The sequence below is a fragment of the Pristis pectinata genome, chromosome 7, assembly GCF_009764475.1.
Source record: "Pristis pectinata isolate sPriPec2 chromosome 7, sPriPec2.1.pri, whole genome shotgun sequence".
Taxonomy (NCBI): domain Eukaryota; kingdom Metazoa; phylum Chordata; class Chondrichthyes; order Rhinopristiformes; family Pristidae; genus Pristis; species Pristis pectinata.
The window spans coordinates 18,675,717-18,690,340 of record NC_067411.1 but is presented as its reverse complement, the minus strand read 5'-3'; the positions used below and the strand labels follow the sequence as shown (position 1 = coordinate 18,690,340).

Here is a 14,624-nt window from a genome sequence, read left to right as displayed (position 1 = left end):
AAAAACATAAAGGGAAAACCTGCTTCTGAAATCAAAAACTGATGATTGTTCGCACCTTGAGGTAGCTCTGGGCTGGGTTATATTTTGTTGCAATGGAAAGTGTCAGTCAGAGAGCGGGGGAAAGGGCTGAGAGAAAAACGAGGCAGGTGTTGGTTGCTATGACTGGGCTAACTGTTTGGTGTTGTAGCTAACGATCTGTGCTTTATTGAAACGATTGGTTCGATGGCTCCCTGAGAGTGGCCTCCTTTATTTGCAGTATTACGCCGCTTAAAGTCGGTGCGATGGACGGGCATTCCTGGAAGAAGTGGAATGAAATCACAGCAACTCTCCACCCTGATTTTTACTGGACCTCCCCCGCAAATCCGACGGATTATTTCTGAAAGTGACCAGACTCCAGCACCGACAGAGGCAACGTCCTCTTTAACCAACTTTCGTTTTCTTTGTTTTCAAGAACTTGACCCGAGTCTGCGTTGAACGTACCGAGCGAAAAACACAACAGGGATTTGTGTACGAGAAAGTGAGCGATCAGACGCACACCTCGCAACATCATAGGATGTGGACCTCTTATATGAACGGGATCCTACCGCAGAAGGAATTGCGCAAAGTAACCAGCTATTACTTTTGTAACGTTGCAATCCTTTCCAGTTTATTTAACCCGGGGGTTTCTTTTAAGGATTTGGGGATGGCGACTATCCAGAATTCCGAAATAAATTCAGAAAAAGCTGGAAGAACTCGGCCAGTCAAGCAGCAACTGTAGAAAGAGAAAGCAGTTAAGGTTTGGGTTCAGAGAGCCTGGGAGAAGAGTGGAGGGGTTACAGTTTTCCGGAGTTCTGATTTGTTCTAAGATTACCGTATTCTGTTCGATTATTTGAAACGATAGCTTTGATTGCTATTTACCCTTGCGGCAGTAGTAAACTCTAGTACAACTCTAGTAAACAGATTAAGTGGTCACTTCTCCCGCTGCTATTGTAGGAACTAGCTGCGTGCAAGTTGACTGCAAGTTATCCCAACAACAGTGACAACACTTTAAAGACATTTCCTTGGGTGCCATGAAATAGGACCTCCAGAGACTGTGAAAGGGGATTTGTAACTGCAAGATACTGTAGATGCCGGAATTTGGAGAAAGAAAACACACTGCTGGAGGAACTCAGCGGGTCAGGCAGCATCTGTGGAGGGAAAGGGATGGTCGACGTTTCAGGTCGAGACCCTGCATCAGGGCTGAGGGTATAGAGGGAGGATAGCCAGTATAAAGGGGAGGTGGGGAGGGGTGAGGCAGGGGGTGATAGGTAGACCAAGGTGGAGTGAGGGATGATGGACTTCATCTGCCAGCCCCTGCCTCACCCCTCCCCACCTCCCCTTTATACTGGCAATCCTCCCCCTACACCCATCCCTTTCCCTCCACAGATGCTGTCTGACCCACTGAGTTCCTCCAGCAATTTGTTTTTTTTTGTAACTGCAAGTTCTCTGTTCTCACTGGAGTAAATTAAGTGTTTTGACAAAATAAATAAGGGTAAACTGTTTCTACAGTCAGGAGGGTTAGTGTTTGAGGTTGTAGCTAGTCAAATAAATGAGGGGCAATCAGTGGATGTGGTGTGTAATAAGGAATCATACAAGATTATTCAACAAAATTAGAGCTCATGATATTGAGAGTAATTTACAGGCATGGATTGGTTACTGAACAGAAAACAGAGAAGGAATAAATGGGCTGAGAGGCTGTGACCAGTGGGTGCCACAGGAGTCAGTGTTGGAGCCCCTGATGGTCACAATCTGTGTCTAAGATTTGGATGAGGGGTGCAAGTGTAATACCTTCATGTTTGCTGATGATACTAAGTTAGGTGGCGGAAAAGAGGAAAGGTGCAGAGAGACATGGAGGATGGCAGGGGGTGGGGAGGAAGAAGGCTAAATGAGTGGGCAAGGTTATGGCAGATGGAATATGACGTGGAAAAATATGAGATCATTCCCCATGATAGAAAAAATGAAAAGGAGTTTGTTTTAAGTGATGAGAGATTGTTCAGAAGAGCTAAAAGAAAGAAGCAGTCAGGTACGATAAGTAATATTGACTACTTGTTATTGAGGCTCTGCTGGTGCTTTCTACAGTGAAATTGGCCCTGGAAGGTGAAAAAAAAGTGTCATTGGTGAATTAGCAGCCCATTTTGTTAAAAATCTATGGAAAAGAAAATTGGTCACAGCATAAAATGACTGTCTATTCCCACGTTGAATGCTGCATTGGATCAATTTCACCACTTCTACCATTCAGATGTGGTTTTAATCTGGGCCCAGTCTGACCACTCCAGTTTCAAGTCAATGTTAGAGATCCTATAAAAGTCATAATTGGCTTCATTTGTTCTTTGTTCAAGATGCATGGAGACTATTTTGATTTAACTCCAAACCTGCTTTCAGGCAGATGTTCAACTTCTACCAGCTATTTTTGAAATCTACCTTGTTCAATACTCCAACCAGATCTGCATTATAAAAAGAAAATGCTAAAAAAACTCATCAGGCCAGGTAGTGTCTGTGGAGTGAGATACAGGATTAACATTTCTCTCTTTACAATATTTTTATTGAATCCATGAAGAGTACATGCATCAAGAAAGAGAATAAAAATACTACTGAATACATTGTATTAAATCGTACTTAGATTACAATACTCTAAGTTAATAATCACATATAGTAGTTAGTTAATAAAGGAAGAAAAAATTGAAATATTTTATTATAAAAAGTAATCTACTCCCACTACAAAAACCCAAAGCTGTTAGATGGAAAAAACAACAAGGAAAAACTTTTAAAAATGTAACCATGTCAGCCAATATCTGCATTTTAGTCCCCAAATCAGAGATTCTGAAAATAATTCAAAAAAGGTCCCCACAGGGTTTGAAAGTCTAGGTTAGGTTCAAAAACTGAACAGTGAATCTTCTCTAGATTCAGGGATGACATAACATCCCGTAACCATTGAGCATGAGTAGGCAGAGTAACTTCCTTCCATTTAAGCAACACAGCCCTCCTGGCTATAAGAGAAATAAAAGCCAGAATATGTAAATCAGAAGCATTCAAAGTTATATCTTTTTCTCCAACGATCCCAAATAGTGCAGTCAAAGGATTAAGTTTAAAATTTATTTTGAAAAGTACAGAAAAAGTATGAAAGACCTCTGTCCAATATTTTTTAAGACTCTGACACATCCAAAACTTGTGAATTAAGGAAGCCTCTCCATTATTTGCATTTGTCACAGTAGGAAGATATGTCAGAATAAAAACAGGATAATTTATCTTTATTAACATTTGATAATTTATAATATGATAATTTATTAAATTTAAATATGATCATTTATTAACATTTCAAGTCAATGATCTTTTACAAGTGGAAAAAGTTAGAGATAGGCACATTTTAAGATTTGGGAGAACTAGGGTAGGAAGGAAAGAAAGCAAAAGAGTAACATGTGATGGTGCAAAGCAACATGGTTGTATTGGAATGAGTATAGAAGCTACAGATCTGTCTGGAAGAAGTGTAAATGGGAGCAGCAGAATCAGTAACCAAAATTGTTGACTGGCATCGTAAGGGTATAATATGCCTAGTTGAAAGATGAGGTGCTGTTGCACAAGCTTAATTTGAACTTCAGTGAAAGAATATAGGAGGCTAAGAACTAAGTTAGAATGGGAAAGGCTCATAACTAACTGATCTAGGTATAACTCAACTTCATCTGTTATCATCTCTTCACAAACTAATGGTATGATGCTAGGTACAAGAAGGAGTGTAGAAAACATCCTTGTATAAAACTTTTGAAAATAAGACCTTGAACACATCAAAATTTGGTGCAAATAGTTAGGTACATTTTATGAGATCAAATTCAAAAAGATTTCTTAGATTGATTTTCAATAAATAATGTTACTGAATTATTTTTTAGAAATTTTAAGTTGAATGATACAGAAGTAATGGTTACAGCAACATTGAGAATTATTCATATAACTATTTGCAGGAATGCAATCAATTTAAAGAAGCCATAGTTTTTCCTGAAATTGGCAAAGACCTACCAGCAAACTCCTCTGCTCTTGTAACACAGAAAGTAAGTTGCAATTAAATATTTGTTGTATTAGTTTGTTCATGTAGTAGAAAATAAATTTAGCACCATCAAAAATGTTCACGTATTGCATTTTGGTGATTTTTCTGTGCGTGTATTTTTATCTTCTTTGGTCTAATATCTATCTTCAGGCACAAGAATTATCAATGAGAGGGATGGTCTAATATGAACAATGATTAAATATCTACCAGAATATAGGAGTCCTAGCTCTTTCTTTTAGGGATTTAGAGGTTGAGATTTTTATGTCACTCTTCTCCAGAACAAATTACATGACAAATTGCTAGGGAGAGATACATACAGAGTTGGAAAGAGTTGTTATCAGCTGTATTGAAAAGACCAAGTTAGGTTTTGATTGGAAACTTGTTACCCTGTGACATGACATTTCCTACAGTTCAGGAGAATTAAAGGCTCTGGGAAGTGGTGCTGAGGCAGAAGATCACCCATGATCTTATTGAATGGTAGAACAGGCACAACAGGCTGAATGGTCTACTCCTGCTTCTTCTTGTTAGTTCTTATGTACATATTACTTCTACAAGGGGACCTAGCTCAACCTCCTTCATTTGGTACATTGGTGCATGTGGCTAGGAGGCTGTGTGGAGGGATAGCCCAGCGGCCCAGCTAGTAGAGCTGGTGCCTCACAGTGCCAGCCATCCAGGTTCAATCTTGACCTTGTGTGCTATCTGTGTGGAACTTGCACATTCTCCCTGTTACTACAGGGGTTTCCTCCTGGAGCTCTGATTTCCTCCCACAATGTCAAAACATGCAGGGTTGGTAGGCAAATTCGCCACTCTAAATTATACTGTATATAGAAAAGTGGTAGAATCCAGGAGAATTGGTGGCAAATTAGGGGGAATAGATTATAGGGAAAAATTAGTGGGGGAATGGGATTACACTCTGGACTCAATGAGCCAAACCATCTCTTTCTATGTTGTAAACAAATATGAAAATATGTAAATTAGCAACAATTCCTAGGAGTTAGTAATTTCAGGATTGTCTCTGCCAGAGGAAATGCTTGAAAGTTTCCACATAACAAAAATGTTGTTTTTGTTTGAGGATCTTGAATGAAAACAAGACATGATGAGGTATTGGGTTTGGATGTGGCAGATGAGACTTGTAGACGAACACAGAGTAATGCAAGTGGATAGGGCTCATGCTGAGGAATTTTGTAGCAGGCAAGATGCCCATGGAATGCAGCGCTAGATCCAGTTCTAGGTAACATAGCAACTGGTGTGAACAACAGAAAGACAGAAGAAGACTTAGGAGACAGTGACCATTATGTGCTAAGAATTACAGTGAAAGTATTCAAAGATAAAAAGGAACTAGCAATAAAGATGTTCGACTGGAAACGAGCTCACTTCAAGAATGTGAAAGAATCCAAATTAATTGGTTAGAAAAGATGTCAGGCAGGAATTTTGAATTTTAGGGAAGAAATTTTAGGAAAGTTAAATTCTTGTTTGCATTGTTGTGAATAGCTTCAATGTTCCCTTCAGTCCTTTTTTAAATGCTCATTATTGGAGCTCTAGATTCCTCAGGGCTGAGATATAATGTTTGGTCAAACTTTGTAATGTGTGGAGCACAAAACTGCCTTCACCTAACGACTGCTTGCTAAAATATGGAACAAAAATACATTGTGTTATGCTTTGTGTTGGGAGGACCCCAGAGGTCCTGACAAATGACTCTACCCACCTTTTAGGAGAACAATGATGAGCTGGGGGCCAGACATTTTACAAAATGGACCACCAAGAGGCAAATCAAACTATTTTGTAGAGTATCTAAAGCCCTTCACAACAACCTGGGCACTGATTGGATTTGGCAGTATCCCCACAATGAACTGAATGACAATCTATATTTAAATGAGATAATCCCCAAATGTCTGTTCATATTCCAATGGAATAGGTCAATTGGAAGAATCATGGGGTTAGTATGCGCAGAATAAGGCGAAGGGTGAAGACTTTCTAACTGGTTCTACAGATAGAAAACTCACCCTTCTGCATCAAACGTAGCAAGGACTTTTGGGGCGAATTCCAAACCTCCTCCTCCAGGGGAGGAATATTTTTGGAGCACATATAATTGAGAATTAATATGTTATAGTCCTTTGGCTGATCTGCACCATCTTTGACGACGAGATGACTGAATCTTGTGTAAAATTTTTAGGAATCCCACATGTCACTGTATTAATATGCAGCTATTTTGTTCCCAATGGAGATTGGCTCCAAACGTCGCTCTCTCTCAGACAGCCTGCAGGATCTATTCTTCACTCCTCGGATTTTGGACTCTCAGAGAATTTCATATCGAGTCATTGACCTTAAAGACAGCAAAGTAAGTTGGTGTAAAGTATTCAAATAGTTTTATCTGCAGATATATTAGAAGGTCAATTTCTATTAGATGTCATTTATTTTCAGACAGCAGAATGTCATTGGAAAGTGCCTTACAAAAAACTCAGCAATGATACAGACTCGAAAATTAAGATGCATTTGAAGGTATTGTCTATTTGCTAAATATTTATTCCTTTTAGTATGTTCACTTTGTAAAATAAATCCTGACTAAATACTAAGGCAACTAAATAATTTGGCAATTCATCTGTTTTCATTTAAGAGTGTATTTATTGTTAGTATTTGAATATGAACATGGAATTTTATCAAATAGGTAAAAATCAATGGCTCACTTTTTAAAAATGGAAGGCTCTTATTTTTCTTTAATTTATGCTAGATTTGCAGTGTTCTTTGGGTGGACTGATCTGATTGTGTATTTTTCAGCATTGATCAAGATAATCTTTCTCATTTATCATAGAATCACAGTAACTTGCACTATAGAAGACATCACTTTGCCTTATGCCTGCATTGACTTTCTACTAACACCATCCATATCTAATTCTACTGCTCTGGTCTCTCCCGTTATCTTTGTATCTTCCATTACTTTAGTTTTCATTAAGATTTTCCTTAAATAATTAAATGTCCACTGCTTCAGTGACAAAATCTTCCATTAACTCTCTACATTTGAAATTTCACCTCAGCCCTCTCTTCAGTGCCTCGTGACGGTTTTAAGTTAACAAGCATTTGTCATCAACTCCTTCAACCATTCTACCAAAAGTCCTTTACAATTTTAAGAAACCTCTATAAAAGCTCCCCTGAGCTTTTTAACTTCTAGGGAAATAAATGCCATATCTCATATCTGTCCCCAGAAATATGGTTTTCTGTGATTTTTGGACTGTACAATTATGGTTTTAATTTACAAAAACATCAATTTCATCTATATATGCTGTCACTATCACAGCAAAAACATGCTGAGCACTTCACAGAAGCATTAATATACAAACATTACAAATATCTGAGGCCCAATATGGCAGATGACCAAAAGCTTAATCAGAGAGGTAGGTTTTAGGAATGGCACAAGACTCAGAGTTTACAGGGGGGATTCCAGAGCTAAGCATGATGGCTAATGGTGGAACAATTAGATCTGGGGTTGGTCCTGAGGATGTAATTGGAGAAGCAGCGATGTCACAGAGGATTAAATTTCTGGAGGAGATTACTGGGAAACAGAAGAGCAAGACCATACAGAAGGTCATAAGGTCATACCTAGTCCAAAACATATCTTGGGGCCAAAGATAATACCAGCATTGCAACCTGATTCACTTTCAGACAGTGGCTAGGGGAAGGAATGGAATTGATGAGTTTGTGAAGGGAAAAGAAGATAATGCCTTCATTTTTCTCAATATTTAGTTAGGAGATATATTTGCACATCCAGTAATCCATGTTGGTCAGGTAGCCTGACGGTTTAGCGACATAGTGTTGAGATGAAGCTGGCAGTTACTAACAACGTATGCAATTTACAATGACACCTAAAGGTATTACATTTTCCATACCACTTCATTTCTAATACACAGCATGGCATAAATATAAGTCGAAGGGCTGGACCTTGCAGCTTCAGACCGACCAATTGGAATTTACCACAAACCCCCAACCACCTCCATGAGCTCACCCTCCCCCAACCCCATGATACTACGCGTGTGAGGCAAATGCACTGATTTTCTGGCTGTTTTCCAAACTTGGACCACATGAAGCTCACCAGTGGAACTCAGCCTTGCTTATTTTGGTATTGGTATTGCTATTGGTTTATTATTGTCACTTGTACCGAGGTACAGTGAAAAACTTGTCTTGCATACCGATTGTACAGGGGCAGGACATCCAGGGTAACAATCTCAGGATTGCTACCTGTGTCACATGCGAGTGAGGAGAGGAATAGGAAGATTAGGCAGATTAATACGTGGCTGAGGGGATGGTGCGAGAGGGAGGGCTTCAGGTTTATGGATAATTGGGATTTGTTCCAGGGAAGATGGGATCTGTTCCAACGGGACGGTTTACACCTGAACTGGAGGGGTACTGACATTCTTGCAGGAAGGTTTGCTAATGCTGCTCGGGGGGGTTTAAACTAAATTTGCAGGGGGAGGGGATCCAGAATGAGAGAGAGGATAGCGAGATGGAGGGTAGAGGACAGATAGGAACTACACAATTTCGGAACATTAATACGAATGGAGAGAGGAGAAATGGGTTAAAAATCCTATATCTGAATGCACGGAGTGTCAGGAATAAGGTAGGCGAGCTTGAAGCTCAGATACGAATGGGTAAGTATGATGTTGTTGGGATAACGGAGACATGGCTGCAGGGAGATCAGACCTGGGAAATGAATTTTCAAGGCTATACATGCTATCGTAAGGACAGGAAGGTGGGCAGAGGGGGTGGGGTGGCCCTGTTGGTGAGGAATGAGATTCAGTCCCTTGCAAGGGGGGACATTGAATCAGGAGAAGTAGAGTCAGTGTGGATAGAACTGAGGAACTGTAAGGGCAAAAAGACCCTAATGGGTGTTATCTACAGGCCTCCGAATGGTGGCATGGATATTGGGTGCAAGCTGAATAGTGAGTTAATGTTGGCATGTGGCAAGGGTAATGTCACAGTAGTTATGGGGGATTTCAATATGCAAGTGGACTGGGAAAATCAGGCTGGTACTGGACCCCAGGAAAGGGAGTTTATAGAGTGCCTCCGAGATGCATTCTTGGAGCAGCTGGTACGAGAGCCAACCAGGGAGAGGGCTATTCTGGATTTAGTGCTGTGTAATGAGCAGGATTTGATAAGAGAACTCAAAGTAAAGGAGCCATTGGGAGGTAGTGACCATAACATGATAAGTTTTTATCTGCAAATGGAGAGGGAAAAGGGCAAATCAGAAGGGTCAATTTTACAGTTGAACAAAGGAGACTATGGAGCCATGAGGGAGGAGCTGGCTAAAGTTGACTGGGCGGGCATCCTAGCAGAATTGTCAGTGGAACAGCAATGGCAGGTATTCTTGGGAATAATGCACAAGGTGCAGGATCAGTTTATTCCCCAGAGAAGGAAAGACTCAAAGAGGGGAAAGGGGCCACCGTGGCTGACAAAGGAAGTCAGAGATAGCATTATGTTAAAAAGGAAGAAGTATGGCAGAGCCAAGCTGAGTGGGAAGATAGAAGATTGGGAAATTTTTAAGGTGCAGCAGAATTTAATGAAAAAGGTAATTTGGGAAGAAAAAATGAGGTACGAAGGCAAGCTAGCCAGGAATATTAAGGAGGATAGCAAAAGCTTTTTTAGGTATGTGAAGGGAAAGAAGTTAGTTAGGAACAATGTTGGGCCCTTGAAGACCGAATCAGGTGAAATTATTACGGGAAACAGGGAGATGGCAGTCGAATTTAATGTACTTTGGATCTGTCTTCACGGGGGAAGACGTAAGAAATCTCCCAGAGGTAAGGATGGACAAAAGGCAGAGGGTGACAGAGGAACTGAAGTGGATTGACATTAGGAAAGAAATGGTGATGGGTAGACTAATGGGGCTGAAGACTGACAAATCCCCAGGTCCAGATGGTCTGCATCCCAGGGTACTAAAGGAGGTGGCTCTAGAAATTGTGGATGCATTGGTGATCATTTTCCGATGTTCCTTAGATTCGGGGTCAGTTCCTGAGGATTGGAGAATGGCTAATGTTATCCCACTTTTTAAGAAAGGAGGGAGGGAGAAAACGGGGAACTATCATCCAGTTAGCCTAACATCTGTGGTGGGGAAGATGCTAGAGTCCATTATTAAGGATGAAATAGTGGCATATTTGGATAGCAATGATAGGATTGGGTCGAGTCAACATGGATTTACCAAGGGCAAGACATGCTTGACTAATCTACTGGAGTTTTTTGAGGATGTAACCAGGAAAATAGATGAGGGAGATTCAGTGGATGTTGTATACCTCGACTTTCAGAAGGCATTCGATAAAGTGCCGCACAGGAGATTGGTGGGTAAAATTAGGGCTCATGGAATTGGGGGGCGGGTATTAACATGGATAGAAAACTGGCTGGCGGATAGGAAACAAAGGGTAGGGGTGAATGGATGTTTCTCAGAATGGCAGGCCGTGACTAGTGGGGTGCCACAGGGCTCGGTGCTGGGACCGCAGCTGTTTACGATCTATGTTGATGATTTAGATGAAGGCATTGTGAATAATATTAGCAAGTTTGCTGATGATACAAAGTTGGGTGGCAGTGCGACATGTGTAGAGGAAGTTAGGAGAATTCAAGGTGATTTGGATAGGTTGGGTAAGTGGGCAGATACTTGGCAGATGAAGTTTAATGTGGATAAGTGTGAGGTTATCCACTTTGGGAGCAGGAACAGGAAGGCGGATTATTACCTGAATGGTGTGGAGTTAGGTAAGGGGGAAATACAAAGGGATCTAGGAGTCCTTGTTCATCAGTCACTGAAAGTGAATGAGCAAGGCAGCAGGCAGTGATGAAGGCTAATGGAATGTTGGCCTGTATTACAAGGGGAATTGAGTACAAAAGCAAAGAGATTCTTTTGCATTTGTACAGGGCCCTGGTGAGACCACTCCTGGAGTATTGTGTACAGTTTTGGTCTCCAGGGTTAAGGAAGGATATCCTGGCTATAGAGGGCGTGCAGCGTAGGTTTACGAGGTTAATTCCAGGGATGTCGGGACTGTCTTATGCTGAGAGGTTGGAGAGACTGGGATTGTACACGCTGGAATTGAGAAGATTGAGAGGGGATCTGATTGAAACATACAGGATTATTAAGGGATTGGACAAGATAGAGACAGGAAATATGTTCCAGATGTTGGGGAAGTCCAGGACCAGGGGGCATGATTTAAGAATAAGGGCTAGGCCATTTAGGACAGAGGTGAGGAAAAACTTCTTCTCCCAGAGGGTTGTGAATTTGTGGAATGCACTGCCTCAGAGGGCAGTGGAGGCCAATTCTCTGGGCACTTTCAAGAAGGAGCTTGATAGGTTTCTTATAGATAGGGGAATCAAGGGATATGGGGACAAGGCAGGAACAGGATATTGATTGTTGAGGATCAGCCATGATCTCAAAATGGCGGTGCAGACTCGAAGGGCCGAATGGTCTACTTCTGCTCCTATTGTCTATTGTCTATTGTGTAATTCATTACACAGTGCAGTTACATTGAGTTAGTACAGAGTCCATTGAGATAGTACAGGTAAAAACAATAACAGTACAGAGTAACATGTCACAGCTACAGAGGAAATGCAGTGCAGGTAGACAATAAGGTGCAAGGTCACAACAAGGTAGATTGTGAAGTCAGAGTCCATCTCGTCTTATAAGGGAACCATTCAATAGTCTTATCACAGTGGGATAGAAGCTGTCCTTGAGCCTAGTGGTACGTGCCCTCAGGCTCCTGTATCTTCTGCCCGATAGGAGAGGAGAGAAGAGAGAATGACCCAGGTGGGGTCTTTGATTATGCTGGCTGCTTCACCAAGGCAGCGAGAGGTAAAGACAAGAGTCCATGGAGGGGAGTCTGGTTTCCGTGACGCCCTGGGCTGTGTCCACAACTCTCTGCAGTTGCTTGCAGTCCTGGGCAGAGCAGTTGCCATACCAAGCCGTGATGCATCCAGATAGGATGATTTCTATGCATTGCTAAAAGTTGGTGAGTGTCAAAGGGGACATACCGAATTTCTTTAGCCTCCTGAGGAAGTAGAGGCGCTGGTGAGCTTTCTTGGCTGTGGCATCTACGTGGTTTGACCAGGACAGGCTGTTGGTGATGTTCACTCCTAGGAACTTGAAGCTCTCAACCCTCTCGACCTCAGCACCGTTGACGTAGACAGGTGCATGTACACTGCCCCCTTTCCTGAAGTCAATGACCAGCTCTTCTGTTTTGTTGACATTGAGGGAAAGGTTGTTGTCATGACACCATGTCACTATGCTCTCTATCTCCTTCCTGTACCCTGACTCATCGTTATTTGAGATACAGCCTACTACGGTGGTATCATCTGCAAACTTGTAGATGGAGTTAGAGCAGAATCTGGCCACACAGTCATGAGTGTATAGGGAGTAGAGTAGAGGGCTGAGGACGCAGCCTTGTGGGGCACCAGTGTTGAGAATAATTGTGCTGGAGGTGTTGCTGCCTATCCTCACTGATTGTGGTCTGTTGGTCAGAAAGTCAAGGATCCCGTTGCAGAAGGAGGTATTGAGTCCCAGGTCTCGGAGTTTGGTGACGAGTTTGCTTGGAATTATAGTATTGAAGGTGGAGCTGTAGTTTCATAAGAACATAAGAAATAGGAGCAGGAGTAGGCCATCTGACCCGTTGAACCTACACTGCCATTCAGTAAGATCATGGCTGATCTGTTTTCCTGGAACTTCCTGGAACTTACACTCACAATTCTGCTCATTGAAACTGCACCTGGTTTGACCTGATCCAGAAATGTGAGCCTGTTAACCAGGAAGAGTGAGTCTGTCAATTTGAAAGATGAGGAATGTCTGCAAGAGTCAAATGTAAATGTAAGGCAATTTTTGTAATTAGTCATGCTTGTATTAATGATTTCAAGTATTTTTAAGTGATTTAAATCTCAGTTTTTAAATTTTCAGTGTTTTTTTAAAATTATAATTATTCATTAGCTCTTGATAGTTTTTGAGTTAGATGCTTTCAAAGTCCTTGACATCCAGAAAAACCTGGGGAGGGGTTCTTTTATCCAGCCATTTTGTTAGCGGTGCCTGGTTTGACTTGCCCACATGATGGTCTTACACTATGTACACCCTGCAGTCTTGCAGGGTCTTGCCAATTAGGATTGGGGTAGGACTTCCCAGCAAGTCGTAAGTGGTAAGTCTCTGTATGCCAGTGGTTAGACACTAAAAAATTGTTCTGACTATATAGTAATAATATTCAGGAATCATTTGTCAGACCACGTCCCATTTCCGTGTCCATGTCCCATGTCCTATGTCCCCGATCTCTGGGCTTCTAAGCACATTAATTTTTTACTAGATTCTGCTCCAATAAAATCCCAACCGATGAACACACAGCTTGTACATTTGTTTTGTACCTTACTTCCCATAATCTACATTGTACTAAAAGTGTTCTCTTGAGGTTGCACTTTGCTCATTGGTCTCATCAATAGCCTTCTGCAATTGGGATGGGTGAACTGAGGGGGAGAGTTAGAAGCTACATTATACAAATGCAGTAGTTCGCCTTATGGTGGGCATTGTAGTGGCACATGACAAAGGAAATATAATCAAAGAGAAAAAAAGACAGGAAAGGAAAAACGTTAATATTTTTTAAAAATGTATTTTTTTAAAGTGTGACTTTTAATGTGTTATTTTAATTTGCCTAAGTGGTTTCCTCATTTTATGAATTTGCTGCTGAAAATTCAACATGCCTGTCTTCCATTTACTTTTTAGCATCACTTCTGTCAACGGCATCTGAAGCAGATCAGTCAGCAGAACAAAACAGGCTCAGCATCAAATGAGGATGAAGGAAGCCTCTCGGGGAGTGACAGAAGCTCTTTGGGACTTGAACAGGTTAATGTAGGGGATAAAATGATCACCAATGTGTCCAGAAAATACAATCCTATTATTTGTCATCATTTTTAAGGGCTGAAGGCAGGAGTGATTAAGTAACAAAGAGGATTAGAATGGCAGGTGAAAGAGGGAGGTCATGGGACAAAACCTTAGAAGGGAGATGAAGGGTACATTTAAACATCAAAAGGGAAGAAAAAAATTGATGTCATTCAACAGGTTGTGGGGGTTGGAACTCAATGGCTGAAACCCTCACCACATTTAAAATCTATCTGGATGAACACTTGAAGAGCCATAACCTGCAAGGCTAAGGACCAAGAGCTGGGAAGTAGAATTAACCTCAGATCCGATTTTAACCAGTCATGGACAGATAGTCCAAACATTGTCCTTCCCTGCTGTAAATTTATATGAAGGTGGGAGTAATATAGATGAATGCCCACTGGTTAGCATGGATTTGGTGGACCAAATGGCCTGCTTCCATGCTATATGATTCTATGACTCTGTGATTCTTTCTTTCCATTTAGGTCTAGTCCGGAAAGGCTTGATCCTAGTCTCATCCCAGAATCTGTACAGACTCAGATCTGGTTAGTACTTGGTTGAAGGCCATTTTAGGCTTACCAAGTGTGGTAGATGAGGAGGTGGAGATGAGGAAGAGGAGGTGGGCAAGAATTGTCCATAATGCAAGGCATCAAAGGGGTGCCAAACGTCACAGTTACTTTGATCCCTTTTCCAATT

General features: G+C 41.4%; 1 protein-coding gene across 1 annotated transcript in view; it reads left to right on the top strand.

Moving 5' to 3' along the window:
* LOC127572504 (NACHT and WD repeat domain-containing protein 2) overlaps positions 1-14,624 on the top strand; it is a 69,157-nt gene that overhangs the window by 15,605 nt on the left and 38,928 nt on the right. The window contains exons 2-6 of the mRNA XM_052019860.1: positions 452-604; positions 3,972-4,058; positions 6,279-6,392; positions 6,476-6,553; positions 13,773-13,892. Of these exons, the coding sequence (XP_051875820.1) occupies positions 452-604; positions 3,972-4,058; positions 6,279-6,392; positions 6,476-6,553; positions 13,773-13,892 (552 nt within the window). The remainder of the gene's footprint in view (positions 1-451; positions 605-3,971; positions 4,059-6,278; positions 6,393-6,475; positions 6,554-13,772; positions 13,893-14,624) is intronic.